At 42.4% G+C, this 27,177-nt stretch overlaps 1 protein-coding gene across 2 annotated transcripts in view; it reads right to left on the bottom strand.

Annotated features, from left to right (window-relative positions):
- Positions 1–1,503: 1,503 nt before the first annotated feature.
- STXBP6 (syntaxin binding protein 6) overlaps positions 1,504–27,177 on the bottom strand; it is a 104,928-nt gene continuing 79,254 nt past the window's right edge. For both annotated transcript variants that reach the window (XM_077263965.1, XM_077263975.1), the window contains 4 exons: positions 23,522–23,652; positions 8,083–8,248; positions 6,218–6,375; positions 1,504–2,302 (listed from right to left, as the gene is read on the bottom strand). In XM_077263965.1, coding sequence (XP_077120080.1) covers positions 2,279–2,302; positions 6,218–6,375; positions 8,083–8,248; positions 23,522–23,652 — 479 coding nt within the window. In that variant the 3' untranslated portion in view covers positions 1,504–2,278. The remainder of the gene's footprint in view (positions 2,303–6,217; positions 6,376–8,082; positions 8,249–23,521; positions 23,653–27,177) is intronic.

Raw genomic sequence — 27,177 nt, forward strand, 5'->3', positions numbered from 1 at the left:
AAAACCGGCGCATGCGCAATGATGTGCTGTATGCTTTGCCCACAGTTGGGCAAAGCATACTGCGCAGGCGCTAGAGCCGAATCCACTGCACAACTGCAAAAAAAGAGCGCGATCTGTGCTATTCACAGATCGAGTTACGTCAGACACGCCGAGGAGCGGGGGGAGAAACAGCGATTTAACAACGCCCATTTGACCGGACCAGCGTGATTCACAGCCGAAAACGGCGAGTTTACTAAGGTATTTTGGCAGCAAAGGTGGGGAATCAGGGAACAATAAAGACACTATTGTAAAGCACAGCTCAGGCCCTATTGAATGCTATTTTTAGCTCATATTGAAAAAACGGGGTGACAGGTTCCCTTTAAATAATAGAGAGGTGTCAATAAGACACCCCCATTATTAACCCCATAGTCATATCGTATAAAAACACACACATCAAGGAAAAAGTTCTTTAATTGAAAGAATGACAGACTCCTTTAATAAATCTTTAATTAAACCATACTTACAACATCGCCCATTCCACAGACGCAATTGTCTTCTGCAAAAGAGTTAAAACAACAAAATCATATTCATCACCTTTTGTCATCTAGCAGACACTGAGCAGCGTCTACTCAATGTCTCCCTGAGAACTCCTATTCCCTGTCTGATGGCACCATGAGCGTGAGGAAGTTCTCCTGCTCAATGTGCCGTTAGACAGGTCCTGGGAGTTCACAGCCAATGAACTTGCTTCACCTATCTGACGTCAGCACGAGCACTGTGGGAAAATTTCACACACTGCTCAGTGTCTCTGCTGGATGCTAGATGGCAGGCTGCATGGTTGCATGATGCGAACATACAGCCTGCCAGAGCTAGACCCGTCGTGGGACACATGGATTATCATCTTCTCTGTGGAAAGGTGAGGAATATGGATGTTTCTTCTTTTAACTCTTTTGCAGAAGACAGTGGCGTCTGTGGAATGGGCGATGTGGCAAGTATGGTTTAATTAAGATTTAACCCCTTCACGACTGAGCCTTTTTTTGTTTTTGCGTTTCTGTTTTTAGGTCCCCTTCTTCCCAGAGCCATAACTTTTTTATTTTTCTGTCAATATGGCCATGTGAGGGCTTGTTTTTTTGTGGGACGAGTTATATTTTTGAACGACACAATTGATTTTACCATATCGTGTACTCAAAAACGGGGGGAAAAATTCCAAGTGAGGTGAAATTGCAAAAAAAAGTGCAATCCCACAATTGTTTTTTTTTTTTTTACTAGGTTCACTAAATAAAAACTGACCTGCCATTATGATTCTCCAGGTCATTACAAATTCATATTCTAAACTTTGAGTGTCTATGGGGGGGGGACAGTGTTAACTATCCGGTCCCAAAACCTAATTTAGAAACATATTTATTTGTGCTCTTTAATTCCACTATTACCATTCTTTCAATAAAAAGAAGTAATTTCTTACCTTTTTTTCCCTGTACATAAATTCCATAAACTTCTCCATGTAGAAATAAAATTGAGGCAGTAACATTTTCGTAGGATATCAGTAAACCTGTTTTTTATTGCTTGGAACATATTATTATGGCATGGCTTGGAAATTAAATACATTGAAATGTTGTAAATATGCCAGCTGTATAGAAATACTGGCATGAACAAAAACACACAATACTATTGATAAAATTTGCCTTAAAAATATGAAAAGGATGTCCAGTGACACACACACACACGAAAGGCGGTGCAAACAATCGGTAAGTGCTTGTCTGCGCAAAAGCTGCTTAAATATTGCCACTAGACACTCCGGGTTCGGAATAAGATATGTCTTTCATATGAAGTCTCTTGTGCCAGCAATTGAAAGAGCACCGACCTCCCATACCCAGCCACTGCGGCGCAGCATAATGCACATTCACATCATTGCAGGTATTTGGATAGCTGGTAATCATGGGAAACAGCGTATCTTCAATTGCAAACTTTCAGGTTGCACAGTTCTGCTTCATGCCTTTCCTTAAAATGCAGTGTCTTCCGTATACTCAATGCCGTTCCCGATTATGTCTGTAGCATGGTAGTGGGTGCTGGAAGCTGCTGTACCCTGCATGTTATTCCCAGAGTTTTTAACTTTTTGTTGCATTTGCCACACCTGTGCCCGAGAAGCACGACATGAGTAGCGAGAGGAAGTCAGTAAGTGTCCCATTCAAAATAAATGATACATTTTTTATTTTTTTTTACTTATAACCTTGTGCTGAGGTTTTGGCATATAGAGTTCGGCAGGGGTATAAAGGTAATGACACGGTTTTCCTGTTAAGAGTTGTCAGCATTTATGTTTCATGGCAAGCTGTGGAGAAAAGGAAAAGTTTGGAATCACTACAATGAAAATTCACATATAGTAGAAAAATGCCAGAAGAAGGAATATTTAAGAGCTACCGTCACTCATTCATAAATCAATAGTTCACATGAAGATAAGAAACTTTGCTTTGTAATATATCTCATTGAAAATTCTGCTTTCTTTCTCTTCCAGAACGGATCATTTGTTCTGAATTCATGTGTAAAATCTGCATTCAGTAAAGATAGATTTCCCCATTACTTAGATAGAAGAGGACAGTTGGTGCTTATGAGATTCTATGAAGAGAGGAGGGAGGAGCTAGAGACAGACATTCTGCTGCAAGTTCTTCTGAAATGACAGCTACAGTTTAAATAAATAAAAGCATTAAAGTGTAACTGTCATTTCGGGAGAACCGTGAGAGAGAGAGATAAAGTTCTGGTACCCAAACTCAACTTTGAACTAAAGTTTGGCCAGGTACAAGAACCTGAACTTCCACTTTTCCGCACATCCCTTGTCATTACCTATGTAGATATGGGCACATTCATTATATTAACAGTGCAAACACGTCACATCTATTACACATCAACTACAGGAAAGTGAAAACTCTCACTAGATAAATATTTGTGGCCATGGAAATCGTAACAGCGGTCAGGCCAAAAGCCTGTCATCCAGAGGTGTCGTGGAAATCATTCCTGGGTGTCTAAAATGGGTGACCGCAGTTTTATTTGGAATAAGCTCCTCTTTTTTTATATATTATTTATTATATAAAACATTTGGGTGGATGTACTATTTGCAATGAGTCTTGACTGTGATGGAAAAGGAGGCAGATTTTAGTACAAACTGGTAACTTTGGTTTTAGATCTGTTTGTGACTCGATCAAAAATACAGTCAATATGAATACTGTGTTAAGCAGAGATTAAGGAAAATACAGTAAACTAACCAAGAGGGTATAAAATTAGATAACAGTTCCTAAAGACGCGGCAAAATTTGTCATCCAACATGAGCCATATCGTGGCCGGGAGTTGAATGCTCCAGTGCAGCTGTATCATGTACATGTCTTTTATAAAACAGAAATTAGCCTCCTAATGTGTCCAGAAATATTGTAAAGGGTGAAACGCGTCGAGGTGACAGAGTAACGCTAGGGGCTTTAGTATCACAGCCCAGCGCTTTTGACACATCTTGAAACGATTTAATATTAGACTTTATTAGTGCCAATTACCCTAGCATCTTTTGGTGATGGTCAGACTGCTTTAAATTAGGGTGGACCGGTTAGGTTTTAATTTTATTGAATTTATTAAAAGTTATGTATTATTTGTGCCACCTCAGTCAGTGAATTAATTTACCGTATATACTCGAGTATAAGCCGAGATTTTCAGCCCACTTTTTTGGGCTGAAAGTCCCCCTCTCGGCTTATACTCGAGTCATACCCAGGGGTCGGCAGGGGAGGGGGAGCGGGGGCTGTCTAATAATACTCTCCTGCTCCTGGCGCGGTCCCTGCTTCCCGGCGCTGCAGTTTCTTCCTGTAGTGAGCGGTCACATGGTACCGCTAATTACAGTAATGAATATGCGGCTCCACCTCCCATAGGGGTGGAGCCACATATTCATTACTGTAATGAGCGGTAACGGTGACCACTCACTACAGGAAGAAAATGCGGCGCCGGGGAACAGACGTGAAGGGACCTCGCCGGGAGCAGGTGAGTATGACGGGGGCAGTGCGCGATATTCACCTGGTCCTCGTTCCACCGTCGGCGCCGCTGTGTCTTCCGCAGTGACGCTCAGGTCAGAGGGCGCGGTGACGCGATTAGTGCGCGCCGCCCTCTTCCTGAACGTCGGTGCAGAGGATGGGAAGACGGCGGTCAGCGGTGGAACAGGGAGCAGGTGACTATAGCAAGTGCCGGGGGCCGGAGAGGTGAGTATGTAATTTTCTTATTCTTTTAATCGCAGCAACAGCATATGGGGCAAATATCTGTATGGAGCATCTTATGTGGCCATGTGCAGCATGATATGGGGGCAAATATCTGTATGGGGCATCTGTATGGGGCCATGTGCAGCATGATATGGGGGCAAATATCTGTCTGGGGCATCTGTATGGGGCCATGTGCAGCATTATATGGGGCAAATATCTGTATGGAGCATCTTATGTGGCCATGTGCAGCATGATATGGGGACAAATATCTGTATGGAGCATCTTATGGGGTCATAATCAACATTTATGCAGCATTATATGGGGCATATTTTAATATGGAGCCCATCATAAACTGTATGGAGCATTATATGGGGCTCCTGATTCAATATGGATATTCAAAAACACTTAACCTACTGATGTCTCAATTAATTTTACTTTTATTGGTATATCTATTTTTATTTTTGAAATTTACCAGTAGCTGCTGCATTTTCCACCCTAGGCTTATACTCGAGTCATTAAGTTTTCCCAGTTTTTTGTGGCAAAATTAGGGGGGTCGGCTTATACTCGGGTCGGCTTATACTCGAGTATATATGGTAATTGGTGGAAAAATTCAAAGGAACGGATAGCATTCACCGGTTAAAAAAACCTTCTTTATTCCAATACTCTAAAACATCGGCATCGGGAGGATGGGAGCAGGATTGGAATGGAGGACAGCCGTTTCGTGCTGCAGTGGTGCTTCTACTGGTCACATTCCCGATGCCGATGTTTTAAAGTATTGGAATTAAGTTTTTTTTAACCGGTGAGTGCCATCCGTTTCTTTCAATTTTTGTACCCATTGTGGCTATTTCTTTGGAGTGGCACCCCGGCTCACGGAGCGCTTACTGCTGTATATATGCTTGCAGCATCAGTTCATTCAGTTACTTGTGCACTGAGCGGGCTTCCCCGCTGTGCGGATTAACACTTTGTTGGAGTAATTTAATTGGTGGCAACTTCCTGAGGCTTTAGGGTCCTCTTTCAGTGATAAGAAAAATTGCGGAAGTGACTGGCTCTGTGTGCTGGCCGGCAAGACGGAGGAGTACAGGAACTGCCTATAATTTAATTTATTTATATAATTGGGACAACCTACAGCCGGATGTGATTTTTATGCTCAGTCCTGATGTCAGTTTGACAAGTAACCCCTAATCTCTATGCAACTGAAGAAAACGCGAGTCTTATAGGAAATGTAAAGTTGGGAAAGTCTAATTGTGTTCTCCAAGAGGCACACTGAGGATGGATCCTCAAATACTCGACCACTGTTCATTTGCAGTGCTCCCAATGTATCTCCCACTTAGAAAAGAGGGTCGTATGTGCCCAGAAGAAACTCCAACAAAAACGGAGACCTGTCCTGAATGTGCGTCTGGGAGCGATAAGTGTTAGATTTGAGTAGCTTGATCCATGCAAGAGTTCTAGCTCTACGTAAAAACAGAAGTGTGATCATAGAAACTCTGCACATAAGAAATGGAATGACCTAAAAGTATGGGCAGATAAGGCCTAAACACACAGGTGAATATTAGTCATTTCCAAACATCAATTCCTTCCACGCGGAGCAAATTCTAACTTTGCCATTTCAAGGTATACAACTTCAATGCCTTTTCATTTTCTTATTTTATACCTTCTTTCGTGCCTGGGTCTCAATGCATTAAATGCACTTGCCTCCAACATTGCCTGAGGACATCGAGTCCTACATTTTGACAAATCAACTCAAGACGTTGACCCTGTATTGCTGAAAAAAAACTTGTCAGGATTTCTAATTCTAGTCTGGCAAAGCCCTTCCACATCATCTGGTCTCTAAAGTGAGAATTGACTTGGTTAAAGCAGCTGACTGGAAGTCCTATAACGGCACTGTGCAATATATCAGTGTATGTCTTGTGACCCTCATGTACCAGACCGTACGTGGCCTTGTACTAACTTTGATGTTTAGTTTATGAAATACGGTCATGGGAGCAGGCACTTTACTTCAGCCAAATCAGAATTATGTTCACCTTGTGAGCGGTATCTGCAAATTGCTGTGCGCTGTTCATCATTTCCGCTGTCGATTCTTCTGCGCGGCCAAGCCGCTCTCCACGCTCATTCAGGGCTTGGCTGGCTTTCTGTACAGCACTGGTTACACTGTCAGCAGCCGAGTGAAGTATACTATTGCCTGCAGTGAATACAAAAGTTTAGTCTGGCAATAAAATGTAAAACTTTATAAAAGATAAAAAGTAGTGATGAGCGAGGAAACTCTTTGCTTGGGTGGTCTCCGAGTATTTGTGAGTGCTCCTCGATTTAGTTTTTGTTGACCCAGTTGCATGATTTGCGGCTTTTAGACAGCTTGAATACATGTGGGAATTCCCTGGCAACCAGGCAACCCCCACATGTGCTCAGGCTGGCTAGCAGCCGTAAATCATGCAGCTGCATCAACAAAAACTAAATCTCCGAGCAGTTACAAATACTCGGAGACCACCCGAGCAACGAGTATACTCGCTCATCACTAATAAAAAGCAGAAACTATTACAGGAGCCTTTTCCAAGGGAGTCATGTCTGGCGGTATGGCATAGATTTGGCCATTTTGAACCCTTCTAATATCTGACCCACAGCAATACTTATGGCATATCTAATCTATAAAGGCAAAACATTTTTTAATGTTAGGCACTGCAACCAAAAGAATTGGTTGTTTAGGGCTCTACTGCTCCTGTTAGATGGTTGGACCTGTGTCATTTAGGCTGCACTAACCCATTCATGTGTCACAGTCCAAGCACAAATATAAAAGAACCTGGCACTCAACTTAAATGCGTGTGACTTGAAAAATTTATTGCGTAGTACCAAAAACGTTTCGGTCTTATTTGACCTTCTTCAGTTACGTACTTAGAGTGAAAATTGCGTGGCGCTTTGTGCATCTGACCAGTGAGTATAGTTAGAATCACTGGGGTACCGGTGCCCTGCTCATGGGGTGGGCTGAGAGCTGTTGCCGTCCGGAGCTTGACGCGGTGTCCACCGCTTGTCAGTGCATGTGCCGGAGTAACTGAAGAAGGTCAAATAAGACCGAAACGTTTTTGGTACTACGCAATAAATATTTCAAGTAACACGCATTTAAATTGAGTGCCAGGTTCTTTTATATTCATGATATGATGGTGTGGGAACCTACCTGTGCACCACCATAGCAGTGCTCACGTCTTTGTTCACCACAGTCCAAGCACAGACCAGCTGCGAGTCTCCTGCCCGAACTTGACAGCCTCATCTATACCAGTAAGGCGGTTGAGTTTGGATCGCTGCTGACTACCTAAAGAGGTGCCTGGAGGAGACTGGGCCTCCTGCAGGAGACTGGGCCGCCTGGAAGCAGCTTAAGGTCCACATACACAGTAGATCAATGTCAGCTGAACCCACTGATAAAGATGGGTTTTCGCTGACTGTCTCATTTGTATTGGGGACACCGGTTGACAGGTCGATTGGGCACGTCCAATTTAAAATTGCCGATCACACTGTTCTTCCTGAGACACATCTGCGGGCAGCTTTCTCACAGAACACAGGAGTACTCGGCCGAGTGAGTGATCCTGTGTATGGAAGCGTCGGCTAAGTTGTTGTTGGGTTGACAGCCATATAATGTGTATGGTTGGATTTACTTTCCTCCGCTAACACTCGCACAGCAGAGCCAAGTGTGCATATGGATGGACAAGTTGGGACTGACAGACAGCCGTAGGTCGAACAAGTGTTTGGTCAACAGTCATCTGATGTGTGGGGCCACCTTGTGCTCTAGATTGTAATATTCGTCTAGTAATTAATAGTTTTTCCTCCCTTTACTAATGTTTCATGTACACTGTTCTTGGGTGTTGCAAACAGACTTAAAATGACTTGGTTGGGGGTTGCATACCTGAGAAAAGTCTGGACTGACAGTTGATGAACTCAGGCTTCCTATCGGAGAGATATCTCTGACATGTATGATGCAAGATTTGGAAGAAGGTAAATTTCTCTGAGCCAGAACTCGCCACCCACTGATCAGAAGCGTTGTCAAACTGAAGATCAAATTCCGGAGACTCCTACATATGACACAATTAAACAGAATATGTGAGTCCAAAGAATGGCACAGTCATGCAATAGCCTTCTCTGCGGAAACACTGTATAATGCCTCATGGACTCCATGCAATGCCCTAGCTGTTCTACAGAGTTGTAATATATACTCCTATAAGGACCTATTGAAACTCTGTATGTCGTTGACTTCATATATGGAGACATACAAGTTTTTTACCCCCGAAGTACTAAGGCTGAGCATAGAGTCTGAGCACTTAGCCCACAGTATACTGGATGTTTCCATAACACCCCATAAGGCCGAAAGTGTATTCTTTTAAGAATATTGAAGAAATATTTTACCCTAATAAAATTGCTTCTAAGGTAGCATAGACCCATAATACGGTGCCACATTGAGGACTAGGCCACAGGTTCTCAGTGTGCCTCCTGTGGGGTCTAACTGCAACCAAGAGTACTAAAATTACTCAACCACACACCAACTTCAGAACAAGTATTACCGGTGTCCGATTTTGCTTATGTATTTGGCGTTATTAAAAGGGGTGTTAGATTCAACGGATACATACGATATAGAGGAATAATTAATCCAGTCCTGTGGGAAATTATTGCTATTGATCAGTATGATGCTGAACCATGAGGTACAGTCACACTTGAGAGAATTCAACTGAATAACCATATGCAGTGAATAATGATGAGCGTCCGAAGACTGAGCCCGACCTGTATCTCAAATTTATCTGTGATAAGTCAATAAGAGGATGTTAGTTTGGGAGATAAATGCTAGTAATCTCATGTTAATACACGGCAAAGAATATGTGTTTACAGTACAATCATCTAAATCACCTCCAAATAACAGGATTTTTACGTCCTTTATTCTTGAAGCCTAGAACTGTGAAAGAAAATTCAACTTTAGGATTGATATACAGGGAATAGTGCTAGTTTTTGGCTCCCTTTGCCTCTGGACATCTGTGTAACCTTTCCAGTAAATAGGTGTGACAGCTAAAGTCCAGACGATATAGAAGTGTTACACCATGAAAGTTATGAACAACATCTGTCCATAAAATGAAATTAAAAATACCAGTCTTAAATTAAATACACAAAATAATGGTCCAACAAGGTGGCAGTAAAATAGTGGCTGGAGACTAAGGTCAGCATAGCTGAACGAAAAACCGTTTTCTTGTACTCTCAATTTGATTTGTATAAATGGTCACCTGATAGGATGATGAGTCAAATCAACCAGTTTCCCAAAACAAGCTGAGAGAGACTGGATGAGTCGATCCAGACCCTACCATGCTACTGTAAGCCCTATATAGTCCGACAATGATATTACTCCGGTAGTCGTTATACAATAAAGCAAAGTAAAAGGGTAAGAGGGTTAATTACCCATTATGTAGTGACTCCTGCCCAGGCTGCGGCCACGTACCCCGACGCGTGTTTTGCAAGAGTTACTGTTGCTTCTTCAGGGGTACTTGACCGCAGCTTGGGCGTCCGCCCCATCCTCAACACAGGCAGGCTGCACCCACATTTAGGGCTCATTCAGGAGTCCGATTTGCACAGACAGCACTCATATCGTCTATAGTCTAAGGGGCCATTCACATGTCCATGATGTTTTGTGGACAGTGTGGTTCGTGGAAAATTCAGGAGACATGTCTGATTTTGATCCCAGTGTCAGATCAAAATCGACCATACAAGTCAATGAGTCCTTGAAAGAGAAAAAAAAAAATTGTACTGCACTTTGATACTATCTGAGTGCAGTATAATTTTCATTAACTGTCACAAGGGGAAAAAGGTTTTTTTTTGCTCCAAGTATGAGAAAAAGCAAAGTCTGATCAAAACAATCGATCCATTTGACTTGTAAGTAAGAAAATTGGAAGTGTGAATGAGCCCTAAGGCTCTGTTCATATTAGTGTTTCTAGGGCGTAATCAGCTGGTTGTATAAATCAGACCAACGGACTGGCCGGCGGCTCTCCCGGCCTTAGCATGACAGCTTCATGTATTTCTACGCAGCTGTCACACTAAGATAGGGAGAGCCAACGGCCAGTCCGTTCACTGCGTTCTGATCTTGGTCCCATTTATACAGCCGCCTGTCTGCGATCTTAGTATATTGTTCTGCTCCATTATAGGATCAGTCACATGATGGACACGAGTGGCAACCAAAGGAGGTTTTCTGAATATTGGGTTTCGCACAGTGTTTGTTATTTTAACAATAGGAGAAAAAGGAATGGACGGCACACCGACTGAAAATGTAAAATCTTTGCCTCTTTATTAGAAATACATTAAAAGGGTTTACATGTTATCACCATTGGTTACAAACTTGCACATTTCTGACGTACACAGCTCCCTCATTCATTGTCGCCAGCCATAAGCACGTACATCTGTAACCAATGGTGATTACATTTTTTACACCCTTTTAAATGGATTTCTAATTAAGAAGCAAAGTTTTAGTATTTTCAGGGGTTCTGACTTTAATTTCTGTTTCTCCTATTGCTGAATGTTGCTGGTCTGCAAAGAACTGGCAGCCTAAATTACAGCGGATTGTTTTCATATGGACGGTTTTTGGTAAAGTGGCAGCTTTCCTAATACTTGTGGGTCTGTCGTTTTAAGACAGCAGCTAATATTTCTATGAGCCTGTGTTTGGGCTCTATCTGGGGAGTAAAATCTGATTAGAGGTATCTCTTAATACCCAGATAAGACCCTATTGCGCTTTTACTTTCCTTCCAGCTTTTTATTGTTTTAAGAGACGGAAATAACGCAGCACGCTTGTATGGTATTTTTGGCTGGATTTGCAATAGAGACTCCAAATGGCGCCTCCATACATTGTAGTAGTTTCTGCTATTTGGTAGCCGCTAGGATACACGACGGCACAGGGTATTTATATCAAAACAGAATAAAGATATTGGCCTTTGTAAACTTCACAGCTCCAAACTGAAAACAGCCTTACTTGAGAACAAATAAATAAAGAACAGTCCATTCTCCGAGTAAGGCAAAGTAAATCAAATGGTCTCACCAACTTTGTACTACAGGCAACTCCCAGTCTCTAGCACAGACTGTCCTCTATGAATAGTCTTTCTCCTGTCTCAGCACAACACAATCTACTGAGCTAACTGACTTGCCTGTTATTAGACCTGTAACATCCAGATTATAAGTGTGGAGCGACCTTTCCCACCCAGGCTCTTCTGGTCACTCCTAAATCCCAGACCCAAAATCCTGTCAAATAAAAATCCTCTGACTAACCTAGTGTTATGGGTATACTTTATCCTGGGACTTGCATCACCGAGGCCATCTACCTCGGTGATACAAACTTGCCATCCAGGACCTTACCTCCCACTTCCTATGTGAAAAGAGCCTTGAAGAGGTTTTCCTGAACCTTTTTTTAAATCAAAAATAACAGAAAATAAAAACATTTCCACACTGATTATCCCATACGCACTGTGTGTTAGGTCACATGAAGTCTTAGGTTTACATGGTCCATGGCGGGGGGGCAGTGTGGTGAGGTGAGGGCATAGGCATGACATCACAAGTATGACATAAGCCTATATCATATATATGTCTGAAATAAAGCAGGTGGTTGTGAGCTATGCTGGGTACATGGAGGACATTGTTCAGTAACTATGCCATATTCTGTATTTTACATGCATTGTTTTGTGGAATATGGCATATGCTAGATTGTAATTACATTTTGGCACACCAGTATTAGGGTATGTGCCCACGTCGCGGATTTCCTGTGTTTTAACACCTGCGTATTCCTATTGAGGAGCAGGTGTAAAACGCTGTGGAATCCGCACAAAGAACTGACATGCTGCGGAAAATAAACCGCAGCATTTCCAAGCGGTATTTTCCGCACCATGGGCACTGCGGATTTGGTTTTCCATAGGTTTACATGGTACTATAAACTGCATGGAAAACTGCTGCGAATCCGCAACGTGTGCACAGACCCTTAGTGAAATGTGCCTCCCGTTGGATAGGTTTTCTGCCATCGCAAGAAAGGCATCTACAATTTAGCCCCTTAATGACAGCCAGTAAGTCTTTTAACTGACCTGAGAAATAAGAGAATAGCATCCCCATACAGGTGACAATCCAGCAGCTGTTGGCTGTACACTATAGCTGACAACTTGCTGCATCAGCCACGATCAGTGTTGGCACCGTCCATATCTGTTTAACCCCTTAGGCTACTTTCACACTAGCGTTTTTTGCAATACTTCGCAATGCGTCGTTTTTGGCGAAAAAACGCATCCTGCAAAAGTGCTTGCAGGATGCGTTTTTTCCCCATTGACTAACATTACCGACGCATTGCCACACGTCGCAACCGTCGTGTGACGGTTGCGTCGTGTTGTGGCGGACCGTCGGCTGCAAAAAACGTTACATGTAACGTTTTTTGCTGCCGACGGACCGCCATTTCCGACCGCGCATGCGCGGCCGGAACTCCGCCCCCACCTACCCGCACCTCACAATGGGGCAGCGGATGCGTGGAAAAACAGCATCCGCTGCACCCGTTGTGCGGCGCAAACAACGTTAGCGTCGGTACGTCGGCTCGATGCTCTGCGACGGGCCGAGTACGACGCTAGTGTGAAAGAAGCCTTAGATGCTGCTGTCAATAGTGACTACATCATTATAAATGGTTAACAGAGTGTAGGGGCTTCCTCTTTATCCCAATTGGTGCCCTCCGATCATGATTTTATGGTCCTGATGTTTGCCATAGCAATTCATGACCAAATAGCGGCCTTAGAGTGACGGCTGTTGTAACCTGTTCAGAAGTTAGAGGCATTTAGGTGGTAAAAATACACTTTTTCATTTCTGTCATGCCACTTTGCATTAATTCCTAAAAAGCACCTGAAGGGTTAACTACCTAACTGCAGTTTTCAATATGTCAGATTTTAAAATGGTATAACTTTTGGGGGACCCCTAAAGGCACTTCAAACATGGATCGGTCCCTAAAAAAATAAATTTTGTAAATTTCCTTGAAAAAATGAAAAATTACTGCTACATTTTAAAACCTCCTAAAATGCTAACAAAATAAAATAACATTTTACAAATGGTGCTGATGTAAAGCAGACATGTGGGAAATGTTATTTATTAATGTTTTGCTGTGGTATGACCATCTGGATTAAAAGGATAATCATACAAAGTTTGAAAATTACTAATTTTTTAAATATTTTTCTCAAATTTCTGATATTTTTTATAAATAAACACAAAACATATCAACTTAAATTTACCATTATCACAAAGTATAATGTGTCACGAAAATACAAACTCAAAATCACAGGGATTTGTTGAAGTATTCCAGAGTTATTACCACATAAATTGACACTGGTCAGATTTCAAAAATTTGGCTCCATCACCAAGGAGTTAGACTTTTTCATGGTTGTACTGGATGAAAACTAGAGCAGTGAAGTCAGTAAGACAACGTAGAAATATCAAAATTCATTGTAGAAAATTTGCTGGTAATCCCAGTTTGTTTGTTTTTTTTTGTTTTTTTTTATAAATAAGGGACTTATATTGACTAACATAACATATTTATACTTTCAGCACTGCAGGCTATTATTCCAAACGCATAACATATGCCTCCAATTTTTGTATGGAGATGTTTTTTCTTTAACTTATTAGTCTGATGGTCCTCAAATACAGCAGCCCAATCTGAGGTCTCCATAGACCGGCTGTGGTGCACCCAATAGATCAGTGATTTTCAACCTTTTTTGAGCCGCGGCACACTTTTTATACTTAAAAAATCCCGGGGCACACCACCAACCAAAATGGCACAAAATGACACTAAAACAGTACATATTCTACATATAGTTAATAATATAGATTCTAAATGTATTTATACTCACTCAGTGTGAAACCTGGGCCTGTTTCGATAAACACAAAAGGGATATCCTGGCAGGAATGGTGGAAAGACACACACGAAGCTCTTCCTCAACAGTTCTCAGTCTCTCCCTGTTTTTAGTTTTTTTTTGTGCACATGCCCTAACCCTAACCCTACCCCTAACCCTAGTTCTAAACCCTAACCCTAGTGGAAAAAGAAAAAAAAATATTTTCTTTTTTTTTATTATTGTCCCTACCTATGGGGGTCATTTACTATTTTTTGTATTTTGATCACTGTGATAGGTTATATCTCAGTGATCAAAATATACCTGGAACGAATCTGCCAGCCGGCAGATTCGGCGGGCGCACTGCGCATGCGCCCGCCATTTTGGAAGATGGAGGCGCCCATGGAGAAGACGGACGGACACCGGGAGGCCCGGTAAGTATGAGGGGGGGGGGGGATCTGAGCATGGGGGGTGGATCGGAGGACGGGGGATGGCATCGGAGCACGGGGGGAGCGGGCAGGAGGACGGGGGAGCGGACAGGACGACGGAGGGGAGCGGCGCACCGGACGGAGGACCGGAGAGGAGATCGGTGGTGGTGGTGGTGGGGGGGGTACATAAGTGTTTCCAGCCATGGCCGATGATATTGCAGCATTGGCCATGGCTGGATTGTAATATTTCACCAATTTTTTAGGTGAAATATTACAAATCGCTCTGATTGGCAGTTTCACTTTCAACAGCAAATCAGAGCGATCGTAGCCACGAGGGGGTGAAGCCACCCCCCCTTGGGTGAAGTACCACTCCCCCTGTCCCTGCAGATCGGGTGAAATTGGAGTTAACCCTTTCACCCGATCTGCAGGGACGCGATCATTCCATGACGCCACATAGGCGTCATGGGTCGGATTGGCACCGACTTTCATGACGCCTACGTGGCGTCAAAGGTCGGGAAGGGGTTAATGAGCTGTTGCTGACTTAATGATTATACACAGCATTATTGGCGGGCATTACCTTGGCGGCGGGCAAATGCGAGAGTCTCTCCGCTCTCAGGATGACACGCCGGCCTCGGTGACGTCATTAAGTCGCACGAGCGTTCAAAGCTCGCGCATGTGTTATTCCGTGACTGCACATCGCTGCACATTGCCGGGGAACAAAACAAAGGGGGCACCATAGTTTGGGGAACTTTCCCCGCGGCACACCCGACCATGTGTCGCGGCACACTAGTGTGCCGCGGAACACTGGTTGAAAATCACTGCAGTAGATCTACGGCAGTGAACATGAGCCACTTTTTAATCACTGAGCTTTATGCAGTCAGTTGCCAACATGTACTTTATGTAGCTTTCTAACTTTTTCTTTATAGGTTGTCCATTTTAACACATTTATGATTTACTCCTGGTTTTTTTTGGATGGGGATTAATAGTCCGAAACCTCAATGAGAACGCTGGTTTTCTGCAGTTAATCTATCGTTAGGCATATGTTCTGCTAATCCAATTCAGCAGCTGCAGAGCGAGGATTATATGATCTATAAGAGGACAATGGATGAGTTTACTTCATTTTCATTGATGATGTGTCCCTTGCACAAATACATTTGCTACAGTATGTAAGGATTCATGCCCTGCGTACATGTAGTTTATGTTGTATATATCAGATATTGCCCTTCCTTTATTTGTCCATGCAGCAAGTGACCGGATTTGAGTGTTTGCCGAGATAAGAAAGACTCGTCTCACGTGTTGAGAAATTACCTTCCCTTATGTAATAAATGGAGAAGAGGGAATGCAAACCTAATTAAAACTTGTCACAACATATATCCATGGTGTAACTCACAAATAAAGCTGCACTCTGTAACGCTATAGCATGCAAGCATGAAATACATGAAATTGGAATTGCATTACTGCTCTGCAAAATTGGAAAAAACTAAGATACTTAGTGCCAATTCATTTGAGCCCAATAGCCAAAGGAAAGAATCATCTTTGCTGAGAACCTAACCTAACATGTACCTTTCCTGAGCTGCTAGCATACATTTATGAGTAGGTAGGATCCTGTTGTGATTAAAACCGCCATACGCTGAAGGGTCGAGCGCTCCGTCACAGAACCAATGTATACAAATATCAAAGAAAGACCTTCATTTCCAAACAGAGAACAGGTGTGAATAGGTGTAAACTAAGTGTAGCCATCTCCAACTGCAATTTCATATATTTCAGATTTGCACGCTATAGTGTTTCAGAGTGCAACTTCATTAGTTATGTATGGATATGGCTACTCTCTAGTAAACACCTGTTCACAACTGTTCTCGGTTTGGAACGAGGGTCAGTTTTTTATATTTGTATACATAGGCTCTCTGACTGAGCACTCCACCCATCAGCCTATGGCGGTTTTAATCACAGCAGGATCCTATCTACCCATGATTGTAGGCTAGCAACCCAGTAGAGGTACATGATAAGCTAGGTTGTCAGCATAGAGGATTGCTTTGTCATGGCTGCTGGGCACACATGAATTGGCCAATTTATGCGCTAAGTAAATAGGTGTTTTTTTAAATTATTTTCTAGAGCAGTAATGCAATTTTATATATTTCATGTTTGCATGCCATAGTGTTACAGAGTGCTACGTTATTTATGGAGATGGCTACTCTTAGCATGCACTAGTGGTGAGTGAATGTGCACGGATAACGTCTTATCCGAGCATCTGGGTGTCCTCATATATTATGTTCCAGTCCCCGTGGCTGCATGATTCTTGCCTGTTAGACAGCCTCAACACATTGGGGATTGCCGGTTTGTTAAGCAATCCCCACGTGTTCAGTCTGTCCAACAGCCGCGGAGACTGGAAAATAATATCCGAGCACACCCTCTTGGAAGAGACAGTCAGTCTTTGATATTTTTATATTCACCGTGTGCCGTAATGAATAATCATTCCATGTAAACTGAAAATACAAACTAACTTTTCTTTATCAACATTTCTAAATGACTATGAAAAGTAATAAATTAACTATAAAATATTAATAACAGACAATTAAAAAGAAAAAAAAAGCCATTTCTACCAACTCTAGTTTAAGGCGGAGCACTCTTGTAGGCAACCCAGCTGTGAAAACGGCACTTCTTTCATTATCCTATATTTTTTGCAGGAGCTGATAAACCATTTCTTGATCAGCTTCGTTACATAAAATTTTGAAGAAAAACACACCATTACCCTTATTTGTGAATGCAGTTTTAACATCACTCACATCTTTTGTGGGATTTTCATGTGATCCTTTGGACCACAAGAGCAAAAACCTCAACGCTTTCATTCTATGTAGCAGTCACTTGGCCATAATGATGCAGCAATCCTGACATTATATATTTTTTACAGAGTTGAAATCTTTCAGTTTGGGATAAGATGTCTTTCAATCTCAGTCTTTTTCGTGCTTTTTTATGCTTAAAATCTATTGTTTCTACTTTTTTGGCTCCATTAGAAATATTAATTCATAGTTATATTTAACAAAAAAAAAATTTCTAAAACGTAAAATATTGTATTTTTTCAAATAGAAAAAAAAGTGTAAATTGGTACTTAAAAGGGAACAGGTCACCCAATTTGACCCCTCAAACTATTTATATGCCCATGCACATCTTTCAAAGACAAAGTCAGCAATATCTTTACATGACCATTCAGCTCCTCAGATCATGAGAAATCAGAGTCTGAACTGATATGAAAAAGAGACTGAAGGGCTATGGTAAATCTGAAGCATCAGTCACTCCAGCTCTATTCCCCACTCAGCACCACCTCCTACTGCTTGACTGATTGCTGCATTGCCTTAAGTCACATAGACAGTCAGTCCGGAGGAGGCGGTGCTGGGCGAGAAACAGAGCTGGAGTGATAGCAGCTTCAAATCAACATCCACAACTGCATATCAATTCAAACACTGATATCTAAGGAACGGCGAAGAGGACCGGCCATCTAAAGGTCTTGCTGGGCTCGTCTTTGAAACAGCTAGTTTGGAGTGTAAAATCCTGCTGAAGGATTCCCTTTAACAAAAGTGAAGCTAAAGAAGCATATAGGAATACAATTATTCTAAATATGAAAATATAGCAACAGGATTTATTCTACTGTTCTAGATATTTTTTTTTTTATACGTATGCCAGGTAAAGAGGTTGCCCACTACTCTGACAACCCCTTCCGAATCTGAATGTTTGCCCATGCTAAAATAAAACCACCTATACTGCCCTCCCGTGCCAGCGCTGTTCTAACGGTGTCGGCACTCGTGTTCCTGGGGCTCAAGTGAGGTTGTTAGATCACGTGAGCTCAGCGCCCAATCAGAGCTGGCTTCACTGTCCCTACATTCAGACGTATAAATGTAACCTTAGACCCGATATTAAGATCAGGGCTCTTGGGGGCCATATCATCACTTCTAGCACTCCCTGTTCTTTACGCTAAAGATTGGCTTTAAAGGGAACCTGACAGCAGATACATGCTGCCAGATCCGCAAGCAACATGTGTCAGACACAGGCTGCATGACTTCAGCTAGGTATGCACAATGCATGGGGGACTAGTCAGACAGGCAGGTACCTAGCAGTATTCCTCGCCAGCTCCCGTGAAGTGACAAGCCTCTCACTATACAAACACACATGAAGGGAGAGAATAGTTACTCCTGTGCAATACACAAGAAAAGGCCATGGACCAAACCTCAAAAAAAAAAAAAAATCATAAATTGATCTAATGCCGTTAGGCAAAAAAATATTACTGAACATAAGGTTCTTAGTTTAACATTCTGATCAGACTGTATGAAGCCCACTGCCACGTCTCGGCAAACCTCTAAGTGGGGCCTAACTTCTATCGCCTTAAAGGAGAGGTGTCATGCACTAACCACCGCCGTGTCATACACTAACCACCGCCGCAGCGACAATGCACCAGTAGAGCGGATGGACTGGCACCTCACAGTGTCCTTGCTGCAAGAACGAGTCCCCCATGACTCCAGACTACGCCACTCCACCAGCACAAAGCCACAGCAATAACGGCCGCCACACAGAACCAACACCAAATGAAAGGAGCATTGAAATTCACCTTCCTGAAGCTTTCCAGTGAGAGAAAACATAGGCTGGAACCCTTTTTTGCAATCTCCTGCTTATTTAAAATCACCTGTGCCAAATGGAAGGAGTGCTGATCCAAGGAGGTGCGGTCCATGCCCTTTTTTGGTTGGCTTTTAACCCCTTTCTGACCTCGGACGGGATAGTACGTCCGAGGTCAGAAGCCCCGCTTTGATGCGGGCTCCGGCGGTGAGCCCGCATCAAAGCCGGGACATGTCAGCTGTTTTGAACAGCTGACATGTGCCCGTAATAGGCGCGGGCAGAATCGCGATCTGCCCGCGCCTATTAACTAGACAGCGGCATTTAACGACCGCTTCTGGCCGGGCGGCCGGAAATGATCGCATCGCTGACCCCCGTCACATGATCGGAGGTCGGCGATGCTTCAGAATAGTAACCATAGAGGTCCTTGAGACCTCTATGGTTACTGATCCCCAGCAGCTGTGAGCGCCACCCTGCGCTCACAGCACACCTGCAATTCTGCTACATAGCAGCGAACATCAGATCGCTGCTATGTAGCAGAGGCGATCGTGTTGTGCCAGCTTCTAGCCTCCTATGGAGGCTATAGAAGCATGGCAAAAGTTAAAAAAAAAAGTAAAAAAAAATGTGAAAAAAATAAAAAAAATATAAAAGTTTAAATCACCCCCCTTTCGCCCCAATCAAAATAAATCAATAAAAAAAAAAAAAAAATCAAATCTACACATATTTGGTATCGCCGCGTTCAGAATCGCCCGATCTATCAATAAAAAAAAAAGTATTAACCTGATCGCTAAACGGCGTAGCGAGAAAAAAAATTCAAAACGCCAGAATTACCTTTTTTTGGTCGCCACGACATTGCATTAAATTGCAATAACGGGCGATCAAAAGAACGTATCTGCACCTAAATGGTATAATTAAAAACGCCAGCTCGGAATGCAAAAAATAAGCCCTCAACTGACCCCAGATCATGAAAAATGGAGATGCTACGAGTATCGGAAAATGGAGCAATTTTTTTTTTTTTTTTTTTTTTAGCAAAGTTTGGAATTTTTTTTCACCGCTTAGATAAAAAATAACCTAGTCATGTTAGGTGTCTATGAACTCGTAGTGACCTGGAGAATCATAATGGGAGGTCAGTTTTAGCATTTAGTGTACCTAGCAAAAAAGCCAAACAAAAAACAAGTGTGGGACTGCACTTTTTTTGCAATTTCACCGCACTTGGAATTTTTTTCCCGTCTTCTAGTACAAGACATGGTAAAACCAATGATGTCGTTCAAAAGTACAACTCGTCCCGCAAAAAATAAGCCCTCACATGGCCAAATTGACGGAAAAATAAAAAAGTTATGGCTCTGGGAAGGAGGGGAGCGAAAAACGAACACGGAAAAATGGAAAATCCCAAGGTCATGCAGGGGTTAAAGTGCATTTTTCTTTGAAACCTTGCAGTGGTTCAGAGTCAAATATACCTGACTTAAATCACACAGCCAGGGTCTGATACGGTACATGCTACCCATGGATCAAGCAGCATGTATCAGCCGTCAGGATTCATTTAATGATACATAGGAAACGGGGTGCAGAAAATGGCCGCATGTGCTCTGGACTGATGAGCCACAAAGTGAAATATTTGGAAGTAACACAAGGCAATTGTTTGCTGAAGGGCAATAATGACTGATGGCAGGCAACAGTGAAGCATGGTGGAGGATCCTTGCAAGTTTGGGGCTGCATTTCAGCAAAAAGAGCTGGGGATCTGGTTAAGACTAATGGTGTCCTCAATGCTGAGAAATACAGGCAAATACTTAACTCTCATATAATACCATCAGGGAGTCGTCTGATTGCCTCCAAATTTATTCTGCAGCTGAACAATGACCCCAAACATACAGTCTATGCAATTAAAAAATATCTTCAGTGTCATGGAGGAGTCCTGGAAGTGATGATGTAGCCCTACCGAGCCCTGATCCTAAAATCATTGAGTCAGTCTGGGATTACAATTAGAGGATTTGCGAAAGCGACATCCACAGAAAGTCCATGGTTAGTTCTCCAGGATGTTTTGAACAACCTCCCTGCCGAGTTCCTTGAAAACAAAGAAGATCTGATGCTTTGATGTTGTTTTGAAAGGAGAGGGCTGTCACACCAAATATTGATCGGATTTAGATTTCTCTTTTCTACAGTCACTTTACTTTTATCAAATATTTGTATAAGCATTATGACTTTGCAACAATTTTCCAGTACTGTATAAAACTTTCACAAATCTGTAAATCTCTAGAATTCACTTTCTAATGGCTTAGTAAACTTTTAATACAGTGGATATAAAAACAAAACAAATGTACTTCAAGCTCACCAGTCAAGAGAAAAGTTAAAAGGAATCTGTCACCTCAAATTGGCGGGATATGTAAATGCCTTTTTTCCGGTCCGATGGGCGGCGTTTCATCTTCATTTCTCCACCCCATCCGTCCCTGTTGTCCGCAATATGTTTGAGAATTAGAGTACTTGTCCTCCATAGTTCGCGCGTGGGGTGGAGAAACTAAGACGAAACGCCGCCCATTGGACCGGAAAAAAAGGCATTTACATATCCCGCCAATTTGAGGTGACAGATTCCCTTTAAATTTCTGCCGACACAGTGGATATTAAAAGTCTACACCCCTGTTAAAATTTCAGATTTTTGTGAATGTAAAAAAATAAAAAAATCAGAAGAACAATTTCAGAACTTTTTCCACCATTGATGTCACCCATAATCTGTACAAATCCAGTGTGAATACCTTCTTATAATTTGGTTTACTTCAGTCACATTTACACTCATATTACATAGTAGTCAATCACAGGTGCCATCCTGTAGATTTCTAATTTGCCCCATACAAAGTTTAGCTGTTCTAGTTGAATTTTAATGACATTTTCTTAGTTGCCTTTTACAGAAAAAGCCAAAGTCCTTAAACAACTTACAATACAGCAAAGGGATCCTACTATTTAAAGTGATCAGTTAGGAGAAGGGTGAAAAAATGTCCAACACATTATATATCGTGGAACACTGTGAAGACAGTAATGACGAAGTGACTTAAATTTGGCGACATTAAAGGAGATGTAAGTACTGGTTGTGTATTGCATGCGACAAAAATTGTCTGTATTTTTCCCACGTCTGGCATGTGGGATAGGGTGGTAGGACAGAAACTTTTTTTTTTTTTTACAAAGAGAAACATCCGAGCCTAGGTATATTTTGCCAAGCCTAGATAAAGTCTGCCAAAAAAGACAACCTTTTTCAAAATGCAGCTACAAGAAGAGCTGTGCTCTCGATACCCCAGCAAACAGATGATTTGTAGCAGAAAGACAAAGTGATTCTGATGAATGGCTGTTCCTGTAGTGCAAGGACATCTCAAGCCCATTAAAGCAGGGCAGCAGAGCCGCTCCATGATCTGCAGCATTAAGGCTAAGTTCACACTAGGCAATTTTTGCAGCTTTTTAATGCAATTTTCCGGCTGTGTTTCACAGTACTAGCAAAGTCTATGAGATTTCAGAAATCTCATGCACACAGCTTGGTTTTCTTGTCATCAGGATTTTGTGCTTTGCATGTTTTCTTTGCACAATGGAGAATGGTCACTACTTTCAGGTTTTTTTCAGCGTTTTTTCACCCATTGAAATGAATCAAGTTTTGCTGTTTTTTTTGTGCCAAAACCTGATTCTATAGAATAGGACTTATTTTTTCAACACTAAACTTTAGCAGCATGCACAAGAGACAAATCTAGCATGCCAAAATCGCAGCAAGAAAAACATGCTTTTTTTTCTGCAGCTTTTTTTCTGCCAAGAGTTCACAATTTGCTGCAGAAATAAAAAAAAAAAAAATGACAAAACGCCTAGTGTGAACTTACCTTAAGGGTTCTGAGGGGGTGAAGCAGATGGTCTTCAGAAACCAATCTTAGCCCAACAAGACTACTAAAATGGAGACCGGTGAAAGTGTGGATTATGTTTGTAACATCCCTTTTTTAATAGTCCTAGCAACAAAAAGACATGCAGAAGTACATTACATACAATCTAGGACTAAGGCTGGCTGCCCACGATCCGGAACTAGCAGCGATTTGGACGCAGCAAATTTTCGTTGCGTCCGAAGTGCTGCCTTCGATTAAACGCAGGTAAATCCGTATGCAATCACTGAACAATGCGGATTTACAGCATTCAATACATTTGACTGATGTAATTTCTCTTGCGGAGACTAGCGTCTCCACAAGAGAAATTGGCATGCTGTGGTCTGGAGAGACGGGCCACATGTCAATCTCCGTGGGTGATCCGCGGGCGTCTGTGGACGCGTAGTGGACATGGAATTTCTAGAAATCCCATCTACTATGCTGTAACATCTAGACGCTGTGGGTTGGACGCTGCATAAATACGAGGCATCAAACTGCAGCAGTTACTGATCGTGGGAATGTACCCTAAGGTGTATTCATTATACATGTACAGACATAGTAAGGACAGAACTTACCCGATTAGGGTCAATACCATTTACTTGTCTGAGCTGTTCCAGAGTCCACTGGGATCTTCTCACGAAACAAGATGAGCCTTCGAATTGTTTCACTTTGGTAATGTAGACTTGTGAGGGTTTCTTATTTGTAACTGTAGATAAAAAAAATCAAAGTGTCAAAAGGAAAACAATCATTTCCTGCGTCCTTGAATACATCTCTATAGACTGTTATAGTAAGTATAAGATGGGTAAAAGGGAATGAAGAAGGCGCAGGAGAAATGTCTCTTTCAGGGTCTGTGAGGTAGGGGAGATGTGTAAATTCCCAGTGCGCTAAACACAATACCTGCACATTTTGAAGTAAAACGCTGTATCTGTTGAGGTACTATAGGAGCGCTGTATCTGTTATCTAGTGTGGAACTATAGGAGCGCTGTATCTGTTATCTAGTGTGGAACTATAGGAGCGCTGTATCTGTTATCTAGTGAGGAACTATAGGAGCGCTGTATCTGTTATCTAGTGTGGAACTATAGGAGCGCTGTATCTTATCTAGTGAGGAACTATAGGAGCGCTGTATCTGTTATCTAGTGTGGAACTATAGGAGCGCTGTATCTGTTATCTAGTGAGGAACTATAGGAGCGCTGTATCTGTTATCTAGTGAGGAACTATAGGAGCGCTGTATCTGTTATCTAGTGAGGAACTATAGGAGCGCTGTATCTGTTGTCTAGTGAGGAACTATAGGAGCGCTGTATCTGTTGTCTAGTGAGGAACTATAGGAGCGCTGTATCTGTTATCCGGTGAGGAACTATAGGAGCGCTGTATCTGTTATCTAGTGAGGAACTATAGGAGCGCTGTATCTGTTATTTAGTGAGGAACTATAGGAGAGCTGTATCTGCTATCTAGTGAGGAACTATAGGAGTGCTGTATCTGTTATCTAGTGAGGAACTATAGGAGAGCTGTATCTGCTATCTAGTGTGGAACTATAGGAGCGCTGTATCTTATCTAGTGTGGAACTATAGGAGCGCTGTATCTGTTATCTAGTGAGGAACTATAGGAGCGCTGTATCTGTTATCTAGTGTGGAACTATAGGAGCGCTGTATCTGTTATCTAGTGTGGAACTATAGGAGCGCTGTATCTGTTATCTAGTGAGGAACTATAGGAGCGCTGTATCTGTTATCTAGTGTGGAACTATAGGAGCGCTGTATCTGTTATCTAGTGAGGAACTATAGGAGCGCTGTATCTGTTATCTAGTGTGGAACTATAGGAGCGCTGTATCTGTTATCTAGTGAGGAACTATAGGAGCGCTGTATCTGTTATCTAGTGAGGAACTATAGGAGCGCTGTATCTGTTGTCTAGTGAGGAACTATAGGAGCGCTGTATCTGTTATCCGGTGAGGAACTATAGGAGCGCTGTATCTGTTATCTAGTGAGGAACTATAGGAGCGCTGTATCTGTTATTTAGTGAGGAACTATAGGAGAGCTGTATCTGCTATCTAGTGAGGAACTATAGGAGTGCTGTATCTGTTATCTAGTGAGGAACTATAGGAGCGCTGTATCTGTTATCTAGTGAGGAACTATAGGAGCGTTGTATCTGTTATCCGGTGAGGAACTATAGGAGCGCTGTATCTGATATCTAGTGAGGACCTATAGGAGCGCTGTATCTGCTATCTAGTGAGGTACTATAGGAGCGCTGTATCTGTTATCTAGTGAGGAACTATAGGAGCGCTGTATCTGATATCTAGTGAGGACCTATAGGAGCGCTGTATCTGCTATCTAGTGAGGTACTATAGGAGCGCTGTATCTGTTATCTGGGGAGGTACTATATGAGCACTGTATCTGTTATCTGGTGAGGAACTATAGGAGCGCTGTATCTGTTATCAATGAGGAACTATAGGAGCGCTGTATCTGTTATCTAGTGAGGTACTATAGGAGCGCTGTATCTGCTATCTAGTGAGGTACTATAGGAGCGCTGTATCTTATCTAGTGAGGAACTATAGGAGCGCTGTATCTGTTATCTAACGAGGAACTATAGGAGCGCTGTATCTTATCTAGTGAGGAACTATAGGAGCGCTGTATCTGTTATCTAGTGAGGTACTATAGAAGCGCTGTATGTTATCTAGTGAGGTACTATAGGAGCGCTGCTCTGTGCTCTGTTATCTAGTCAGGTACTATAGGAGCGCTGCTCTGTTATCTAGTCAGGTACTATAGGAGCGCTGCTCTGTTATCTAGTGAGGTACTATAGAAGCGCTGTATCTGTTATCTAGTCAGGTACTATAGGAGCGCTGCTCTGTTATCTAGTGATGTACTATAGGAGCGCTGTATCTTTTATCTAGTGAGGTACTATAGAAGCGCTGTATCTTTTATCTAGTGATGTACTATAGAAGCGCTGTATCTGTTATCTAGTCAGGTACTATAGGAGCTCTGTATGTTATCTGGTGAGGAACTATAGGAGCGCTGTATCTGCTATCTAGTGAGGAACTATAGGAGCGCTGTATCTGTTATCTAGTGAGGTACTATAGAAGCGCTGTATCTGTTATCTAGTCAGGTACTATAGGAGCTCTGTATGTTATCTGGTGAGGAACTATAGGAGCGCTGTATCTGCTATCTAGTGAGGAACTATAGGAGCGCTGTATCTGTTATCTAGTGAGGTACTATAGAAGCGCTGTATCTGTTATCTAGTCAGGTACTATAGGAGCTCTGTATGTTATCTGGTGAGGAACTATAGGAGCGCTGTATCTGCTATCTAGTGAGGAACTATAGGAGCGCTGTATGTTATCTAGTGAGGTACTATAGGAGCGCTGCTCTATTATCTAGTCAGGCACTATAGAAGCGCTGTATCAGTTATCTAGTGAGGTAATAATAATATTAATAATAATTTTATTTATATAGCGCCAACATATTCCGCAGCGCTTTACAACTTATAGAGGGGACTTGTACAGACAATAGACATTACAGCATAACAGAAATCACAGTTCAAAACAGATACCAGGAGGAATGAGGGCCCTGCTCGCAAGCTTACAAACTATGAGGAAAAGGGGAGACACGAGAGGTGGATGGTAACAATTGCTTTAGTTATTTGGACCAGCCATAGTGTAAGGCTCGGGTGTTCATGTAAAGCTGCATGAACCAGTTAACAGCCTAAGTATGTAGCAGTACAGACACAGAGGCTATTGACTGCATAAAGTGTATGAGAACATGATGCGAGGAACCTGATTATGTTTTTTTTTTTATTAGGCCACACAGGGATAGTTAGGTTAATGCGTTGAGGTGGTAGGCCAGTCTGAACAAATGCGTTTTTAGGGCACGCTTAAAACTGTGGGGATTGGGGATTAATCGTATTAACCTAGGTAGTGCATTCCAAAGAATCGGCGCAGCACGTGTAAAGTCTTGGAGAAGGGAATAGGAGGTTCTGATTATTGAGGATGCTAACCTGAGGTCATTAGCGGAGCGGAGGGCACGGGTAGGGTGGTAGACTGAGACCAGAGAGGAGATGTAGGGTGGTGCTGAGCCATGGAGTGCTTTGTGGATGAGGGTAGTAGTTTTGTACTGGATTCTGGAGTGGATGGGTAGCCAGTGTAATGACTGGCACAAGGTAGAGGCATCGGTGTAACGGTTGGTGAGGAATATGATCCTGGCAGCAGCATTCAGGACAGATTGGAGCGGGGAGAGTTTGGTAAGAGGGA

This window comes from Ranitomeya variabilis, chromosome 1 (genome assembly GCF_051348905.1).
Source record: "Ranitomeya variabilis isolate aRanVar5 chromosome 1, aRanVar5.hap1, whole genome shotgun sequence".
NCBI lineage: Eukaryota > Metazoa > Chordata > Amphibia > Anura > Dendrobatidae > Ranitomeya > Ranitomeya variabilis.